This window comes from Pan paniscus, chromosome 2 (genome assembly GCF_029289425.2).
Source record: "Pan paniscus chromosome 2, NHGRI_mPanPan1-v2.0_pri, whole genome shotgun sequence".
Classification (NCBI taxonomy): domain Eukaryota; kingdom Metazoa; phylum Chordata; class Mammalia; order Primates; family Hominidae; genus Pan; species Pan paniscus.
The window spans coordinates 33,363,565-33,379,148 of record NC_085926.1 but is presented as its reverse complement, the minus strand read 5'-3'; the positions used below and the strand labels follow the sequence as shown (position 1 = coordinate 33,379,148).

General features: G+C 40.3%; 2 protein-coding genes across 6 annotated transcripts in view; one reads left to right on the top strand and one right to left on the bottom strand.

The window, feature by feature from the left end:
- UBP1 (upstream binding protein 1) overlaps positions 1 to 11,485 on the top strand; it is a 52,090-nt gene extending 40,605 nt beyond the window's left edge. For both annotated transcript variants that reach the window (XM_003826124.5, XM_003826125.5), the window contains 5 exons: positions 2,664 to 2,754; positions 3,519 to 3,637; positions 6,367 to 6,509; positions 7,207 to 7,258; positions 9,450 to 11,485. In XM_003826124.5, coding sequence (XP_003826172.1) covers positions 2,664 to 2,754; positions 3,519 to 3,637; positions 6,367 to 6,509; positions 7,207 to 7,258; positions 9,450 to 9,487 — 443 coding nt within the window. In that variant the 3' untranslated portion in view covers positions 9,488 to 11,485. The remainder of the gene's footprint in view (positions 1 to 2,663; positions 2,755 to 3,518; positions 3,638 to 6,366; positions 6,510 to 7,206; positions 7,259 to 9,449) is intronic.
- A 1,678-nt stretch (positions 11,486 to 13,163) lies between these two features.
- FBXL2 (F-box and leucine rich repeat protein 2) overlaps positions 13,164 to 15,584 on the bottom strand; it is a 109,391-nt gene continuing 106,970 nt past the window's right edge. For all 4 annotated transcript variants that reach the window (XM_034956042.2, XM_003826126.4, XM_034956043.2 and 1 more), the window contains one exon: positions 13,164 to 14,293. In XM_034956042.2, the coding sequence (XP_034811933.1) occupies positions 14,186 to 14,293 (108 nt within the window). In that variant the 3' untranslated portion in view covers positions 13,164 to 14,185. The remainder of the gene's footprint in view (positions 14,294 to 15,584) is intronic.

Genomic DNA, 15,584 nt, shown 5'->3' with positions numbered 1-15,584 from the left:
AAAACCAGGAAACTGACATTGGCACAATGTATGTTATGGTATAGATATTTGTAACCACCACCACAATTAAGATAACAGAATTGTGCCATCACTACAAGGATCTCCCTCCTGCTACCCCTTTGGAGTCACACCCACACCCTTCCCCCACCATCCCTAATCCTTGGCAACCACTTTATATTCTGTCTATAATTTTGTCATTTTGAGAATGTTATATAAATGCAATCATATAGTATATAGCCTTTTGAGATTGGCTTTTTTTCACTAGCATAACGGCCACCTAAGTTGTTGTGTTTATCAGTAGTTTAATCCTTTTTATTGCTAAGTAGTGTTTCATAGTCTGAGTGTACTCAATTACAGTTTTTATATACTTATGGGTAAGTTTTTTTTCTTGCACAGTAAGCTAAGGGAATGTTAAGAAGGAATTTTAAAAGGTATCAAGCACTGCTTCTCCAGGTAGTGCTATAGGAAACCTGTTTAGAGGGACAGTAATAGATAATGACAGGTGGGGCAGAGGTAGCATTTCCCAAATATATTTGGCTCTGGGACTCTTTTTCCAACATGACCACCTAGTAACATGGCCTGGCCAAACATCCTGAGAAGTGCTGGATCACAGTAAAGTGGTAGTTAGCATTCCTTCACCTGCAGTGCAGTAGGGCCATTAAAACACAACTTTGTGAATCCCTTTAAGAGGACAGAACTTGTGTGTGCACACACTCAGCCTGAAGAAAAGCTTGATTTTGCTAAGAACATGGTTTCTTACTATGCCACGTATTGTAATGTTTGTGCAATGAGTAGTTATTCCCCGTGTACTTCTTTGTCTCTTTAAAGTTCCCGATGGAGGTCATTTGCTAGCTGGGGACTACATTTTTATATGATTAAGTAAAGCCTTTTATGTGTGAAAAACTAGAAATTGTAAAATTTCAGGGTCGGGGAGCTGGGGTTTGTCTTGCACTGTTGTATGGAAGGCAGATGAAAAGCATAGCACATAGAAAAAGCGCCGACATTTGGAACTGAAGGAGGCCCCACGTTACTCCTGTTACATCAGGCAAATCAATGTTTCTATCTGGTGAGTTTTAATCCCTTTCGCTGTGAGCAGTGATCACATGGCGTGGCCTTCTGCCTTTTCCTTATCCTGGGGATTTCTTCCAAGAAAGTGGGCGAGGAGCTAGCCATGGTACCCTTTGGGCACATCTCCTGAGTCACAGCACTGACAGTAGCATGGTGAGGAGGACAGTGAGTCTTCTTGCTCTGATCCTTGTGGGCATTCACATTTCAGGAAGGGTTGTACATTGCAGTTATCTGTGCAGTTCTCTGTATGGGTTAAGGGTGTGCACACACATACACAGTACTCTCTGGTCACAACTGTGAGGTGCATGTAGTAAGCCCTAGTAGAGAGATGAAAGAGAGCCTCTTTGCTTACCTGACTCTATAAAATGACTCTATTAATGCTCATTTCTCATGGGAGATGTGCTTCTCTGATCTTTATTTGTTTTACAGACTAGAAATTTAGTAGGCTATTGCATTTGAGCCTTTAAAAAATAGAAAGATGACTCCATTATCTTCTACATATGTAAGTGGCTATTTATCATATGGAAGTCAAGCCTTCATCCCAAAGTTCATCTTAATTCCCCCAATAAACTGTATCCTGGCTGTTAGAGAATAAAACAAAAGATTATGGATACATTCAGACATTAAAAAGTAGAGAGAATATGATGAACTCCCATGCAGCCATCTCCTACCTTCAAAAACTACCAGCATTTGGTCAATCTTGCTCTCCACTATTTCCTCTCCTGCCTTCTGTTGTATTTCAAAGCAAATCCTAGATGCCATATCATTTATGCTTGAAATACTGAATAGTAGTTCATGGTGTGTATGTACTCAGGTATGGCTTTTTTATACTTAAATGTAAGTTTTTTTTTCTTGTATGGTAAGCGAAGGGAGTGTTCAGATAGAATTTTTTGAAGTGTCAAACACTGCTTCTCTAGGTGGTGCTATAGGAAACCTGTATAGAGAGACATTTACACTTGTAAATGACATCGTAAGTAGGATGTGCTTGGGGGAAATCTTAGGGTATAATGTGTGATTCTCTGCCATTCTTCTGTTAAAATTGGCTGCTGTGACAGAGTTGTTTATGTTATAAAATTTAACATGTTTGACTTTACATTGCACGTTTCAGAATAAAGAGGCCCAGTCCTAGTTCGGCTACCAACTCTTACAGACTTTAGGCAAGTCCCACAAACTCTGGACTTCCATTTCCTTTTTTTTAAAATTAAAGATTGACTGGCCCGGGTGATCTCAGGGTTTGTTTCTGTGGGGTGGGTTAGAATCATGTTTCTTCACATAGCCACAACCCAGTCACTAAATAAGGTAGATGAGTGAAATCCTATATCGGGAAGAGTTCTTTAGGCCCTGCTCTCATTGATTTGATTCATCAGCCTCGGGACTTCTAAGCTCCTTCTTGATACAGGACATGGAAAAGCCAGCATTTTCCTTGGCTCTGAAGGACAGGTGTCTGTTTGTCTTCTTGTATTGTTCATGTGTATGTGTGTATTCAGGATATCTGATTATTTTGAAGGACATTGGACTGCATGAAGACAGATGCCTGTAAAGCAGTTCTGTTCTTTTTCCATTTATTTGAGAAAAATATTTTTGCTCTTCTCTAGGTGCCGACTTATTAAAACTGACAAAGGAGGATTTAGTTCAAATTTGTGGTGCAGCCGATGGAATTCGGCTCTATAATTCACTGAAGTCAAGGTAAAATACTGTGAACTGTTTTGCTTGAAATAAGAATGTACCTTTCTTTGCGTGGGGAATTTGGGCAGAATGTGTTTCCACGCTAGGTTGGCGTGTGTGCCTGTGTGCGCCATCGAGCATTGGCAGCATTGTGCTCACAAGAAGACTGTTTTGTGTACACCTTCAGGGCAGGCCCAGATATGATGCAGGCACTGATGAGGGCAGAGGTAGACTGTAAGACTGGTAGAAATGCACATGGGCAGTACTGATTTCTTGAAGACGACTGGGTTTGTTGCCAAGAAAACAAAACTTCTAATTTAGGTGAGCTATACAGAATCTATGGTTTTCAAGGTCATGACTATTACTAAACAGTTATTAAAAATGTAAACTAATTGTGAATTAAAATGACAGAAACTGTAAATTGTGCTGGCTTGTAAGAACCATTTACTATCATTGCTCTTTCTATACTTGTGGTGTGAGAATTCCATTAAAATTGAATCTTACTGATTTTTAATTTGCTGACTTAATCTTGAAACTTAAATTTACCAGCATCTGACAGACCATCTCAATGGTTTAGAGTCTGGATCATCATATTAGACCACCTGTGATAGTTGGTGTGAGGTGTGTGGTTTTTATATTTTTATTAGTAAATTACTTTGTATAACGAAATAACATTATAAAGTTCTCATAAGGAAATAGAACTTAGATTCCTGTAGTTGTCATATTTGTACATGTGTAAGGCAGCTTTCTCTCCCAGGCTCATCAGTGGCATCTTCTGATTGCAGGTCGGTTAGACCCCGTTTAACCATCTATGTCTGCCGGGAGCAGCCAAGCAGCACAGTGCTGCAAGGGCAGCAGCAAGCTGCAAGCAGTGCAAGCGAGAATGGCAGTGGGGCACCCTATGGTAGGTATTGAGGGCATCTCAATTCTGTCACTTCTGAGACTGTCAGACAGAAACGGAAAGGACTCGATTGAGCAGGCTTTGGAGAACTCTTGCTGTGTTAGGAATGCCAAGTTGCTCATGTGGGAGCCTTGACAGCAATGAGAGGTGGCAGCTCTAGGGTCAAGTCCTTGGGAGAAGAGGAAACTGGCATTCTTTCTCAGTTATTGCAGCCACACTATGGGTCTGTTTTTCATGTGGCCCTTCATGCCGGAAATATCTAACAAGTGGAAAAACTAGCTTGAATGCATTGAGTTCTGGCTTTTTTTTTTTTTTTTTTTTTGGTCAGATTTACTGAAATGATGAATATAACACTGGCAGCTTAACAAAAAAGCAGGAGGGTTTTTCTTTCCTTTTTCTTTTTTTTCTTTTTTTTTTTTTTCAATTTTCCTGACTAGGTATGGGGAGAACTCTTAAAGCATAACATATGTGCAACAGTGCCTGCATGTAATAGTCCTAAGTGTGTGGACTTGTCACTGACAAGTGTTCGGCCAGCTTGTGCACCTTGTGTGGCGAGTCTGGTGCCGTGTTTTTATGTCATTGTAAATAATACTACCCAGTACGTTATCTTGGGAGGGCTTCTCATCCTGAGCGTTTAATTGTACGGTATAGTGCTGGATTAGGACAGAGATAATCTTGGCCTCTCCCTCTTCTCACCTCTAAATATGGCCCTTAAAAAAAGCAAGCATTTTAAAAGGCATATATTTTCTCATTTATTGTATGGATATATGGTAATATTTCCTTCTTTCCATACTCTGAAGTAGAACAAAGGCAACATACTCAGAACTTTAAAAAAAAAAAAAGATGTGTTAATGGCATTCAGAGATGCAGTTATTTGCCCTAAGAATAGGTAGAGCTCTGAAAAATGTTTTGTGGTTTGAATTTTACTGAAAAATTGGAAGGATAGCATCACTACTGTGAACTTTTCTATTTGGTATTATTTTGACTTCAAAAGCTCTGAATTTTGAGATTAAGTATACAAATTCTTAAAGGATAAAAATTTAAAGGAGATCTCCATGTATCATCAAGAGCTTATACATCACTTAGATATGGCCAAGATTATAATATTTTGGAAGGTGTATTCTCAAACATGAGTGTTTATGGAGGGATATGGGGAAATATTGGATATTTTCCCATAATCAGCAAACTTTTTCTGTAAAAGGTCAGGTAGTAAATATTTCCATCTCTTTAGATCATACATAGGGTCTCTCACATTCAGCTCTATGATTGTAGTGCTAAAATAGCCATAGACAATATGTAAATTGTAGATAAGGCTGTTCCAGTAAAACTTTATTAAAAAAAAAAAAAAAACAAGTGGAGGGCAGGAATTGGCCCATATGGGCTGTGGTTTGGTGACCCCTGCTCTAGATCATTTCTATATTCTTACTGTAATTTTAGTTCCAGCTTCTTTTATGTAATGGAAAATTCTGGGTTTCTATACTTACAAACCCCTTGTTTGGGGAAGCAAAGTTCTCAGTAATGATATTCCTGATCCATGTCTGGCTTTAATCAGTAATTAAGCAGGACGTACAAGAGTGAGACTCACTACAGATGTGCACTGTGCAGATGTCTGCTGATAAGTTCTGTGTAGCAAAAATGCAGAACACTGGATGGAATGTGGCTGGGGCTTTCTGTAAGGAAGCATCACACTTCATTGTTTATATTAGCTTTTCATATAGTATCTTTTATTTAAAATTTTTTGTGGGGGAGGGGCATATACAGATAGCTTTTATTCCTTAGGATAAATTCCTAGTAGTAGGATTACTGGATCAAAAACTATAATGCTTAACTGGGCGTGCTGGCTCACGGCTGTAATCCCAGCACTTTGGGAGGCCTAACTGGGCAGACTGCGTGAGCCCAGGAGTTTGAGACAGCTTGGGCAACATGGTGAAACCCTGTCTCTACAAATAATAATAATAATAATAATAATAATAATAATAATAATTAGCCAGGCATGGTGGCGTGTGCCCCCACCATAGTCCCAGCTACTTAGGAGGCTGAGGTGGGAGGATTGCTTGAGCCTGGGAGGCAGAGGCTACAGTGAGCTGTGATTGTGTCACTGCACTCCAGCCTGGGCAACAAAAAAGGACACTGTCTTAAAAAAATAAACAAAAAGAACTATGACTCTTTTAGGGTTCTTTTTGTATATTGCTAGAAATACATGAAGTATATAGAAGTATATATTATTTTTAAAAACAGCTTTCTTCAGGCATAATTTACATACCATAAAGTCCTCCCATTGTAAGTATATAATGGTATTTTAGCCAATTTAGAGTTTGGCAGCCATTGTTAAAATTTAGTTTGAGTTCCATTATTTCAAGAAGATCCCCCATGTCCATTTGCAGCCAATTCCTGTTTTTAAATTTTGAATACATGAAACTATATTCATTGAATAAAAATATGAAGAAAAATTCAAACCTCAAATCTTTTTGTCCAGGGATTTCTGTTAATGTTTATTAAATTATATTTGTGGATATAAATAATGTATTCTTACGTTTTAGATTGGCAGTTCAAGATTTCAAGGTAGTAAGATGGGGGAAAGAAATAGTTTATTCCCATTTAAAATGTTTTTTTACTTTTTTGGTACTTTGAAAGGTGTGACCTTCGTACAGATCCTACAGATCAGGCAGAAAACAGATCAAAGATTACTGTTAAAATGCTTTTCTTTCTTTCTTTTTTTTTTTTAATTTCAGTTTATCATGCAATCTACTTGGAAGAAATGATTGCCTCAGAAGTTGCTCGAAAACTTGCGCTGGTGTTTAATATCCCTCTCCACCAAATTAATCAGGTTTACAGACAGGGTCCCACTGGTATTCACATTCTTGTTAGTGATCAGGTAAATCAAATCATTTGTTTTTCCTTTTCAGACTGGTATTTACTTTTATACATGTAATTGTAGAACTGTAGAAAAATTCTGTGACCTCTTTTGAAAATACTTATGAGAATCATTTTCAGAGAGTTGGGAATCACTTTGGAAGAACTTATAACCAAGAGTTTCAGGCATCCTAGTGATAATATGGAATACAAGCCAAGGAAAACTGGCTTAGCCTCCCCCCAGCCCTTTAGGATGCAGCCAGTCACTGGGGCACTCTAGGGATAGTGGCAGGCTTTGGCCCTTTTTATGAGGTGAGTCACTGGATGTGTTTTCCTTTTGTCTATTATTTGATGACTAATTTAAAAAAACATGTAAGATATATAATTTTTCCCCTAGTGATTGGTGGCAAGTAATAATAGAAGAGCACTTTATGCAATTTTTGTTCGAGTCATCATCCACTGGAGCCGGCAGGGAATGTGCCCCTGTGGGTCACATGGGTGACTGACCAGGTCTCTCAGGGACCATTATGGACAGGCATAGTGAACACAAGGCAGTGCAGCACGTGTGCATCTTTGCTGCCTCACACTGCCTTCATGAATTATCGTTTTGGCCATTGAGTCCTGTGTTTGTTTGAGAAGAATATTTACTGTTTTAAAATCATTTTAAGAAACGACAGTTGGATCTTAATTGTACTTACGCATTTACTTTATCCTTCCAGATGGTTCAGAATTTTCAAGATGAGAGTTGTTTTTTATTCTCCACAGTAAAAGGTACTTTGCATGTGTGTGTGTCTTAAAATGCTGGAATCATGAGAGATGGTGTGTGCCTCTAATTAGTGCCTCTCGTGTTTATTCTTTAAAATGATTGCTTTACTCATTTTAAGAAGAAAGTTTGATAAATGAGAATATTTCTAGTGGTTGTAACAGAAATTAGCATATAAGGAAGAGGAGTCAGTCTTTCTAGATGACTGGAAAAAAAAATCTCAGTTCATTCAGCCAACGTCTTACTGAGCACTTTGTGTCAGACACCGCGCTTCTGTCGCTCAGTGGATCTATTGAATAAAACAGAATCCATGAAACTCCTATTGGGGAAAGGAAACCAAAATTGGCCAAGAGATACACAAAATTCCCAATATGTTAAGTTCCATGAAGGAACAGGAAAGTGTGGGGTACTTCTGGATAAGGGAGATCTGGGTTGAGGGGAATATGAAACTGTAAGGCAAGGCTTCTCTGAGGAGGTGTTATTAATCCTGAGACTTGAAGAATGAGAAGAAGCGGGAGCTGGCCATTGGATTAGCATCCCCAGGCAACGTGGGGCTGTGTGCAAAGAAAACACCTGGCTTCTTGGAAAGCCTGGCAGTGGGCCATGTAGGTGCCATGCAGTGTGTGAGGGTGAGCGGATCAGGGCGAATCAAAGCAGGAGGCCGGGTCTGGCATGTGGGGACCGGATGATGATGGTAGTTCGGATTTACTTGAAATGCATTGGGTTGTCACTGAAGTTGTTTAAACAAAGGAGTAGTAATGTGACTAGATTTTTCTTTCACTTTCACAACTCTGTGGAGACAGATGAGAAGGTGGCAAAACAAGGCAGGAGATATCCAGGTGAAAGGTGATGGTATCTTACACGTTTATAGACAGGGTCCCAGTGGGCTCCACTTTTGAGGGAGGAATAGTTCTGACACCTTATTTTCTGTGGAAAGTAACTGGGCAGATGGTGATCTCATTGAAGAGGTAAGTATGGTTGGGGTAAATCAACCAAGAGTTTGATTTTGGATATGTAGAAATGTCAAGTAGGCAGTTGACTATTACCAGTCTGGGGCTCAGAGAAGAGGCCTGGGCTTGAGATGTAAATTTGGAAACCTTCAGCATATCAACAGTGACTCAAAGCTGTAGAAGTTGTTAAGGTCATTTAGGGAGAGAATATGAAAAGAGCCAGGACCAGGCTTAGGTGGCTCCAACATTAAAGAGGAGGGATTCCTAAATGTAAAATTATTTGAGAAGAGATCATACATTCATAGACTGTTTTAAAAGTCAGGTGAGCTAAGATCCAAATCTGGTCTTAGCACAAAAGCTGCCCCTAGAAGAGGGAGATGTCATGTGTGTCAGGTGTCCCCAAACTACTGAAATACTGATTTTATTTTGCGCCTCACATGTTGCGTATGCCATCAGGTTACCTGCAAGGCTGAGTTTTAACTCTGAACTGGTTCACTCTTTCAGAAACATCTTTAGCCTAGTACCCTTCTGCTCAGTCTTTTGTTTTCACAGCAGTACAGTTTTTACCTTGCATAACTGGCATTGTCTGAAAAAGAAGACATATACTATAATTGCATAGTTTTGTTTTGTGAAACCAGCAGACATTTTTTGGTATTAGAAATCATAGGATCTCCCCTCTAATCTCAATTTACTGTTTTGTTTTTTTTTTAAACTTTGTCGTCATGAGAAAAATCATTTTTTTATGAATGCCTATATTGCTTCTCACTATTTACTGAGAAACACTAGGCAAAAGGAATGATACATTTTTAAAATGTTTGAAATCTCTGTGAGTAGCTCAGAAATTTTTCTGGAAAAGGTAGATGACACATTTGCATTTACTCCCTCAGGTCCTCTGCCCTGACACAGTATATTTCACCTGTTCTCCTTCTAGCTCTTGCTCCCCTTATGGACAGCACTATTATTGTGTGTCTTGATAGATGTCCCCCTACCCCCAGAACTGGCAGACAGTGTTGGAATGGGGGTGTAGATAGTGGGCCAGGCTTCGCAGAATGTCTAAAAAGGGAATGTGTACATGAAGTTTTTTGGGGGAAGAGGAGCTAGAGCAAGTTAATCTGCTTGTTTCTCTAGAATCATTTAAAGGTAACCTCTGAATTGGGAAGGGAGGTTGTAGTTGGCAGGGAGTTTTCCATTTAATAGGCTTAATTTCCTAAGCCTGACTGAAGAAATACTGTCTTTCCTTTTTCTGCAGCTGAAAATAGTGATGGCATCCACATAATTTTGAAGTGATGTCTTATATAGACTGAACTGTATTCAGTACCAAATAGTCACGCTTAAAAGTGTGTGAAGACTGAATCCAAGAAGTCTTGGGATTGGATTTTACCACATGAAATGTTTCATATTGAAAACACAAGATGACCTTTCTAATGAGCTGTATGAGAGGTGAATCTCCTCACTGTCACTGCCATAGCCAAGCATCCTCATGAGAGTGAGCACATCGGCACAGCATGCATCCAGCTCTGGAGGCCACGGTGCAGGCATAGCTGCCTGCTGCTCTGGCAGAGGCCAGTAAATACAGTTCCTAGAAGCAGCCTTTGCTGTCTTTTTACACTGTATGCGGTTTGGAAATGAATGTAGAAACTTACTGTGGGCATTTACCTTTCTGTGCCAGTTTGGCTTTTATTGCCTGAACCTTATGCTGACCTGGAGAGGAGATGGGGGACAGTGCTGTTGTGGGGCCAGCAGTGAATCTGTATGCGGAGAGTTGTGTTGTGCTGATGTGGCCGTTGGTGGTCAGGTAAGAGGCTCGGCACCTTCTTGGAAGAAATCATGTCTGAGGGTGTACGTTTGATACGATCATGCCAGATTGGAGAAGATCCAAGCCAGGAAGATGGGCTTGAAGCAAACTGCATTATCAGGAGTACCTTGGTGAGAGGATCAGTGTAAATCCTAATAGGTACAAAGACTTTTGTGTTTTGGCTTTGTCACAGATTTATTGAAAAACTTTTTTGCTTCTGCTTCCATTTTTAGCATTTTAGTTTCTGGTTTTCATTTTTGGAGATTACTTGCCTTTTAAACTCGTGGTTTTTCTCTCGTTTTCTTCCCTCTCTCCCTCCATCTCTGACCACCCCCACCCTAACCCCTCACCCCCACCATCCTATTAAACATTTTTAAAGCCCTACCCCAGACATTGGAAATAGGTGACCCAAGTAGGGGGAGAAAGTATTATTGTTGATAGCTTCTGACTAGGTGTTAAGGGATCTTCATTATGAACAAGATGAATTTTTTTGTGGAAACACTAGATGTTATCAATCAAACACTAAAATGTACCATACAAATCCCTTAAGCCTCTCAAATATTGAGCTTTAGTACAATCATGGATAGACATTCTGGTGATGATTTAGGGGCTTTTATACACCACATACTAGCTTCTTTCTCTATAAGAGTGCCTCTTTCATAAAACCAAATGCTTGTCTGCTAGCATACTTTTCAAAGGGAATCCACTGTTTTCTCACTTTCCTCCCATATCTCCGTCCTTCATCCAAAACCTTCCCAGAATCCATCAGCAAGCATGTTTGAGGCCTGTGGTGTAGGGGACTGAATTTTTTTTTTAACTTCTATTCCATTTTAATTGTAGGATATCTTTGTCCATATACCCAGGTGTCCTGATTTGAATGTACTATTTGATCCTCATTGTGTTCAGGCAAAAAATAGGAAATGAGTAATTTTGAGTTTGAAATCTCTCCCAGAAGACAAACTACTTCAGTGAGTAAAAGCTTTGACATTTTATGTTTTATTCATAAAGGGGGTTAATTAATTATTTGCTACAAAGAAGCACGATCTATTTTCATCATCGATTTGAAAATATCTGTAACTCCTATAGATCCTATAGGCAGAGAGTTTTCCTTTCTGACTTTTTCCCTTTGCTTTCGTGTGACCACATGTTTTCTGTACCAGTCACTGGGGAAAGAAGCGAGTTTATCTCGTTTGTTTTAAAAGTTTTGCTTGTCTATTTAGCATTCCTTTTTGGGTCTCAAGATTTATGGAACAATAAATGTCATTTAATGCTGTGTGCTTATTTTGAATTCCTCATCAGGTTTTAGAAGCGGGGTAAAAATACTTAGATGCTTATCAGACTTGAAATTATACTGAGTGGCATTGAACGTGAGTTTGTCCCAGTGAAACAGGCTAAATAAATTTTGGCACCAGCAAATTTGTTACTTTGTTTTTTTAATAGTAGGATGTACACATTTCAGTATAATAAATGTTTTCTGATTGTTTTGCAAATGTGTGTCTCATTTAAAATCCCAGTTCCTGCTACTGTCACTTCGTGTCATAGAATCAAGGAGTTTCCCTGTGTGTATTCTGAGCCAGTCTAAATGTAGTAAGAGGTTAGGCTCATAGTTTTTTCCTTTTCAATTTATTTTCTGGAAGCTGATGCAGCTGAGGATATGTTGTTATTCCATTAACTAACTAACTAACTATTCCAGACTTTAAAAGGAAGCAAACCTGATTTTCTTTTTTTTTTTTTTTTGAGACAGAGTCTGGCTCTGTCGCCCAGGCTGGAGTGCAGTGGCACAATCTCGGCTCACTGCAAGCTCTGCTTCCCGGGTTCACGCCATTCTTCTGCCTCAGCCTCCTGAGTAGCTGGGACTACAGGCGCCCGCCACTACGCCCGGCTAATTTTTTTTGTATTTTTAGTAGAAACGGGGTTTCACTGTGTTAGCCAGGATGGTCTTGATCTCCTGATCCGCCCGCCTCTGCCTCCCAAAGTGCTGGGATTACAGGCGTGAGCCACCGTGCCCGGCCTGCAAACCTGATTTTCTTACAAGAGGTTCTCCTGTTTTGTAAATGAGGCCATGGATCATTGAGCATCAGGTCCAATAGCTGTGACTGATGATAGGTTGTATCCTGGCTCAAAAGAAATCAATCAATCATGTATAGAAGGCTCTGGTTGTTTAATTTTTTTTGTTTGTTTGTTTGTTTGTTTTGAGATGATGATGATGGAGTCTCACTGTTGTCTCCTGGGCTGGAGTGCAATGGCACAATCTCGGCTCACTGCCACCTCCGCCTCCTGGGTTCCAGCATTTCTCCTGCTTCAGCCTCCCGAGTAGCTGAGATTACAGGTGCCCAGCACCACGCCTGGCTAATTTTTGTATTTTCAGTAGAGATGGGGTTTTACTGTGTTGGCCAGGCTGGTCTCAAACTCCTGACCTCAGGTGATCCACCCGCCTTGGCCTCCCCAAGTGCTGGGATTATAGGCATGAACCACCGTGGCCGGCCTTAAGTTAATTTTTTTTAATAGAAACTAATTCATAATCACTGAAGCAAGTCTGTTATATGCTCATTTATTGAAGTTGCTTCCTGCATCAGTCCTCCTCCCCCATCTCCTCCACAACAGTGGGTATAAATGTATATTTAACTAACTGCTATGGTATCCACACAATTTTTAGACCAAGGAATACTGGAATATATCATAAGGCAATAAAATGACTTTAATGCTTACTCTGATGATAATCGTGCTAAGTCCGTTTATGGGGAGATTATATATATATATAATCTGCTTCTCTTCCTAGAATGCAGCTGACATAATAAATATATCCTTAAAAATACTTCTAAAACTGCCTAATAAAGGTATTGGTAGTCATGGGAACACATCTTGCTTTTGCCGTTTCACTTTTAAGTTTCTCATGAGCTCTGGCCCTTCAGTTTGGGGGAGTGGTTGTTTGGAAGGGCCAGCCACCATGAACACCTAAGTTTACAATGAAGGTGGTGATGATTGATTGATTGATAGGTTCTTAATAAAGATCATAAATATGGACAGCATGGAGCAAGAATGAACCACAGCAGAGAGTAGGGTCATTTTATCAGATTTCAGATAACATCAGGAAAGTCTGCATTTGGAAAATGGTTTTGCTTGGATGTGTCTGCCATGAAATCATAGCAATAAAACCCTCTGACTTAATTTTTTTTAAAGCATTGCAATGGTTTATTCAATTTTATGAGTCTAAAAGGTACCAACACTTACTGATCTGAGTTTTAAGTGTGTAAAACTTTTGAGTAGCTATGGTGTAACCTGATTTTTAAGGTTTCAAAATAAGCTTGAAAAAAAATCACATCCATTTTACATGCATCCATTCATTACTTCTAATTGATTATACTACAGATAACTTAAGCCTTAGTTCTTTCTCTTTAAGGTTCCCCCCAGTTTTATGAGAGGCATGGACATAATTAGCTTTTTTCCTTTAATAAAAATGTGTTATGTGCTGTAGCATACACCAGAGCTTCTACTTTCCAGTCAGGCAACACAGACTCCGAGCTGCTTTTGTTTTTGGTCCCTGGAGGTGTATATGACAAGTTGACAGAAACAAAAAGGTGAAGACCCTGCTCCACCCAGTATAGAGTCCTCTTTTCTTTGGTGTCTCATGGAAACCTATTAACATGCCTTCCACATAAGTCTCTATATATAAAACTATCAGGCATTATGAATTTGCAGTACAGTCACTTTGATAAAGTTGCTATTTTATCTTCAAAGTGGAAAAGTCCTGCTAATCAAAATGGAATTGTGAATTAAAGTAGGCCACTGGCTTAAGTATCAGGTAGAAAATCAACAGCTTATTTTTTCTGCTCAGTTTGTGCTAACACTGATGGTCTTTTTGAGGAATGCTGAGTATGCCAAGGGTAGAACTTTCGTACCTAGGTAGGTACCAATCTCTTAAGAGATCCAGGTTTCTGGCATGGTCCTAGCTGCATTGAGACCACTTGTCACGTGTTAACTGACACAAGGCTTTGATTTGATTGTTTCACAGCAGAATAAAGGTGAAAACTATCACCAGAGTAACTGCAATCCATACAGAAGTCTTTTACCTGTAAATGCCTTTCCCAATGGAGAATCAACAGATTGGGTGATGGTGGAGTCGGTCAGGAAGACTCAGGTCTTCTAGAGGAAAGGATGCCTCATCACCCCTTGGGCCCAGGCAGCTGCTGTCAGAGAATGACACAGCACCTGCACAGTCGCTGTCCACTTCCTGCCACTGCTGTCGGTGGGGTGACGGGAGCAAAGTAGGCGTGGACTTTGACATGAGGGAGCTGAGCCTGGAAGGATGAAGAAAAAAGTGGAGTCTTTACACATTACTATTTTTAGGATTATAGTCATAATTCTAGAAAAACCTATAGTCCTCTATTAAAAATCTTCACCTTAGTTCAAGTAGAATTTATGCTATAGATTAGAGCTACTCCTGTTACTCCCCCCACCGTCTGCCCCCCATTAGTACCTTCTAAGGATAAGTGAAAACACTTATGTTGATACGTTTCCACCCAGGGGTAGTAACCAGCCCTGTTTACAAACTAAGTGAATGTTCTCTACAGCTGTAGCACCCTGGATGGGGCTGTTAAATGCAGTTGCCTAAACTTAAAGCATAATCAAGAAAACAGTGTAGGTGAACTATATGGGAAAAGCCAAATTCTGTTAAGCCCTCTTACCTGGAAATTAGCCAAGAGAGTTCTACCTCCCACTCATAATGACCTTAAATTGCTTGCCTTTAACATAGGCCTTTTTTCTTTTTTTGAGACAGAGTTTCACTCTTGTCGCCCAGGCTGGAGTGCAATGGCGCAATCTCAGCTCACTGCAACCTCCACCTCCCAGGTTCAAGCGATTCTCCTGCCTCAGCCTCCCAATTAGCTGGGATTACAGGCACGCACCCAGCTAATTTTTATATTTTTAGTAGAGACGGTTTCACCATGTTGGTCAGCTGGTCTCGAACCCTTGACCTTGTGATCCTCCCGCCTCGGCCTCCCAAAGTGCTGGGATTAGAGTCGTGAGCCACCGCGCCCAACCCAACATAGGCTTTCTTATAAGGGCTACGATCACCAGACTATGTGGAATCTCCAGCCCAGACCCAACTCAAGTTGAATCTTCCAGGGTGGAGTCTAAGCAAGAATATTTTGAAGAAGTTTAAGGTGACACTTGTACCAGATCAGTTTGCATAACTATTGCATAACAGGAAATGAGTGTTGATTGATCGATTTATTTTGAGATGGAGTCTCACTCTGTGGTCCAGGCTGAAGTGCAGTGGTGCAGTCTGGGCTCACTGCAACCTCTGCTTCCCAGGTTCAGGTGATTCTCCTGCCTCAGCCTCCCGAGTAGCTGGGATTACAGGCGCCCACCACCACACCTGGCTAATTTTTGTATTTTTAGTAGAAATGGGGTTTCACCATTTTGACCAGACTGGTCTTGAACTCCTGACCTCAAGTGGTCCACCCACCTAGGCTTCTGAAAGTGTTGGGATTACAGGCGTGAGCCACCGCGTGCCTAGCCCCGGTCTGATTCTTGATGTTTTCCTTTGGTGCTTAGAAATGTCAGGTGTGACTGACTCCCCTGCCCCAT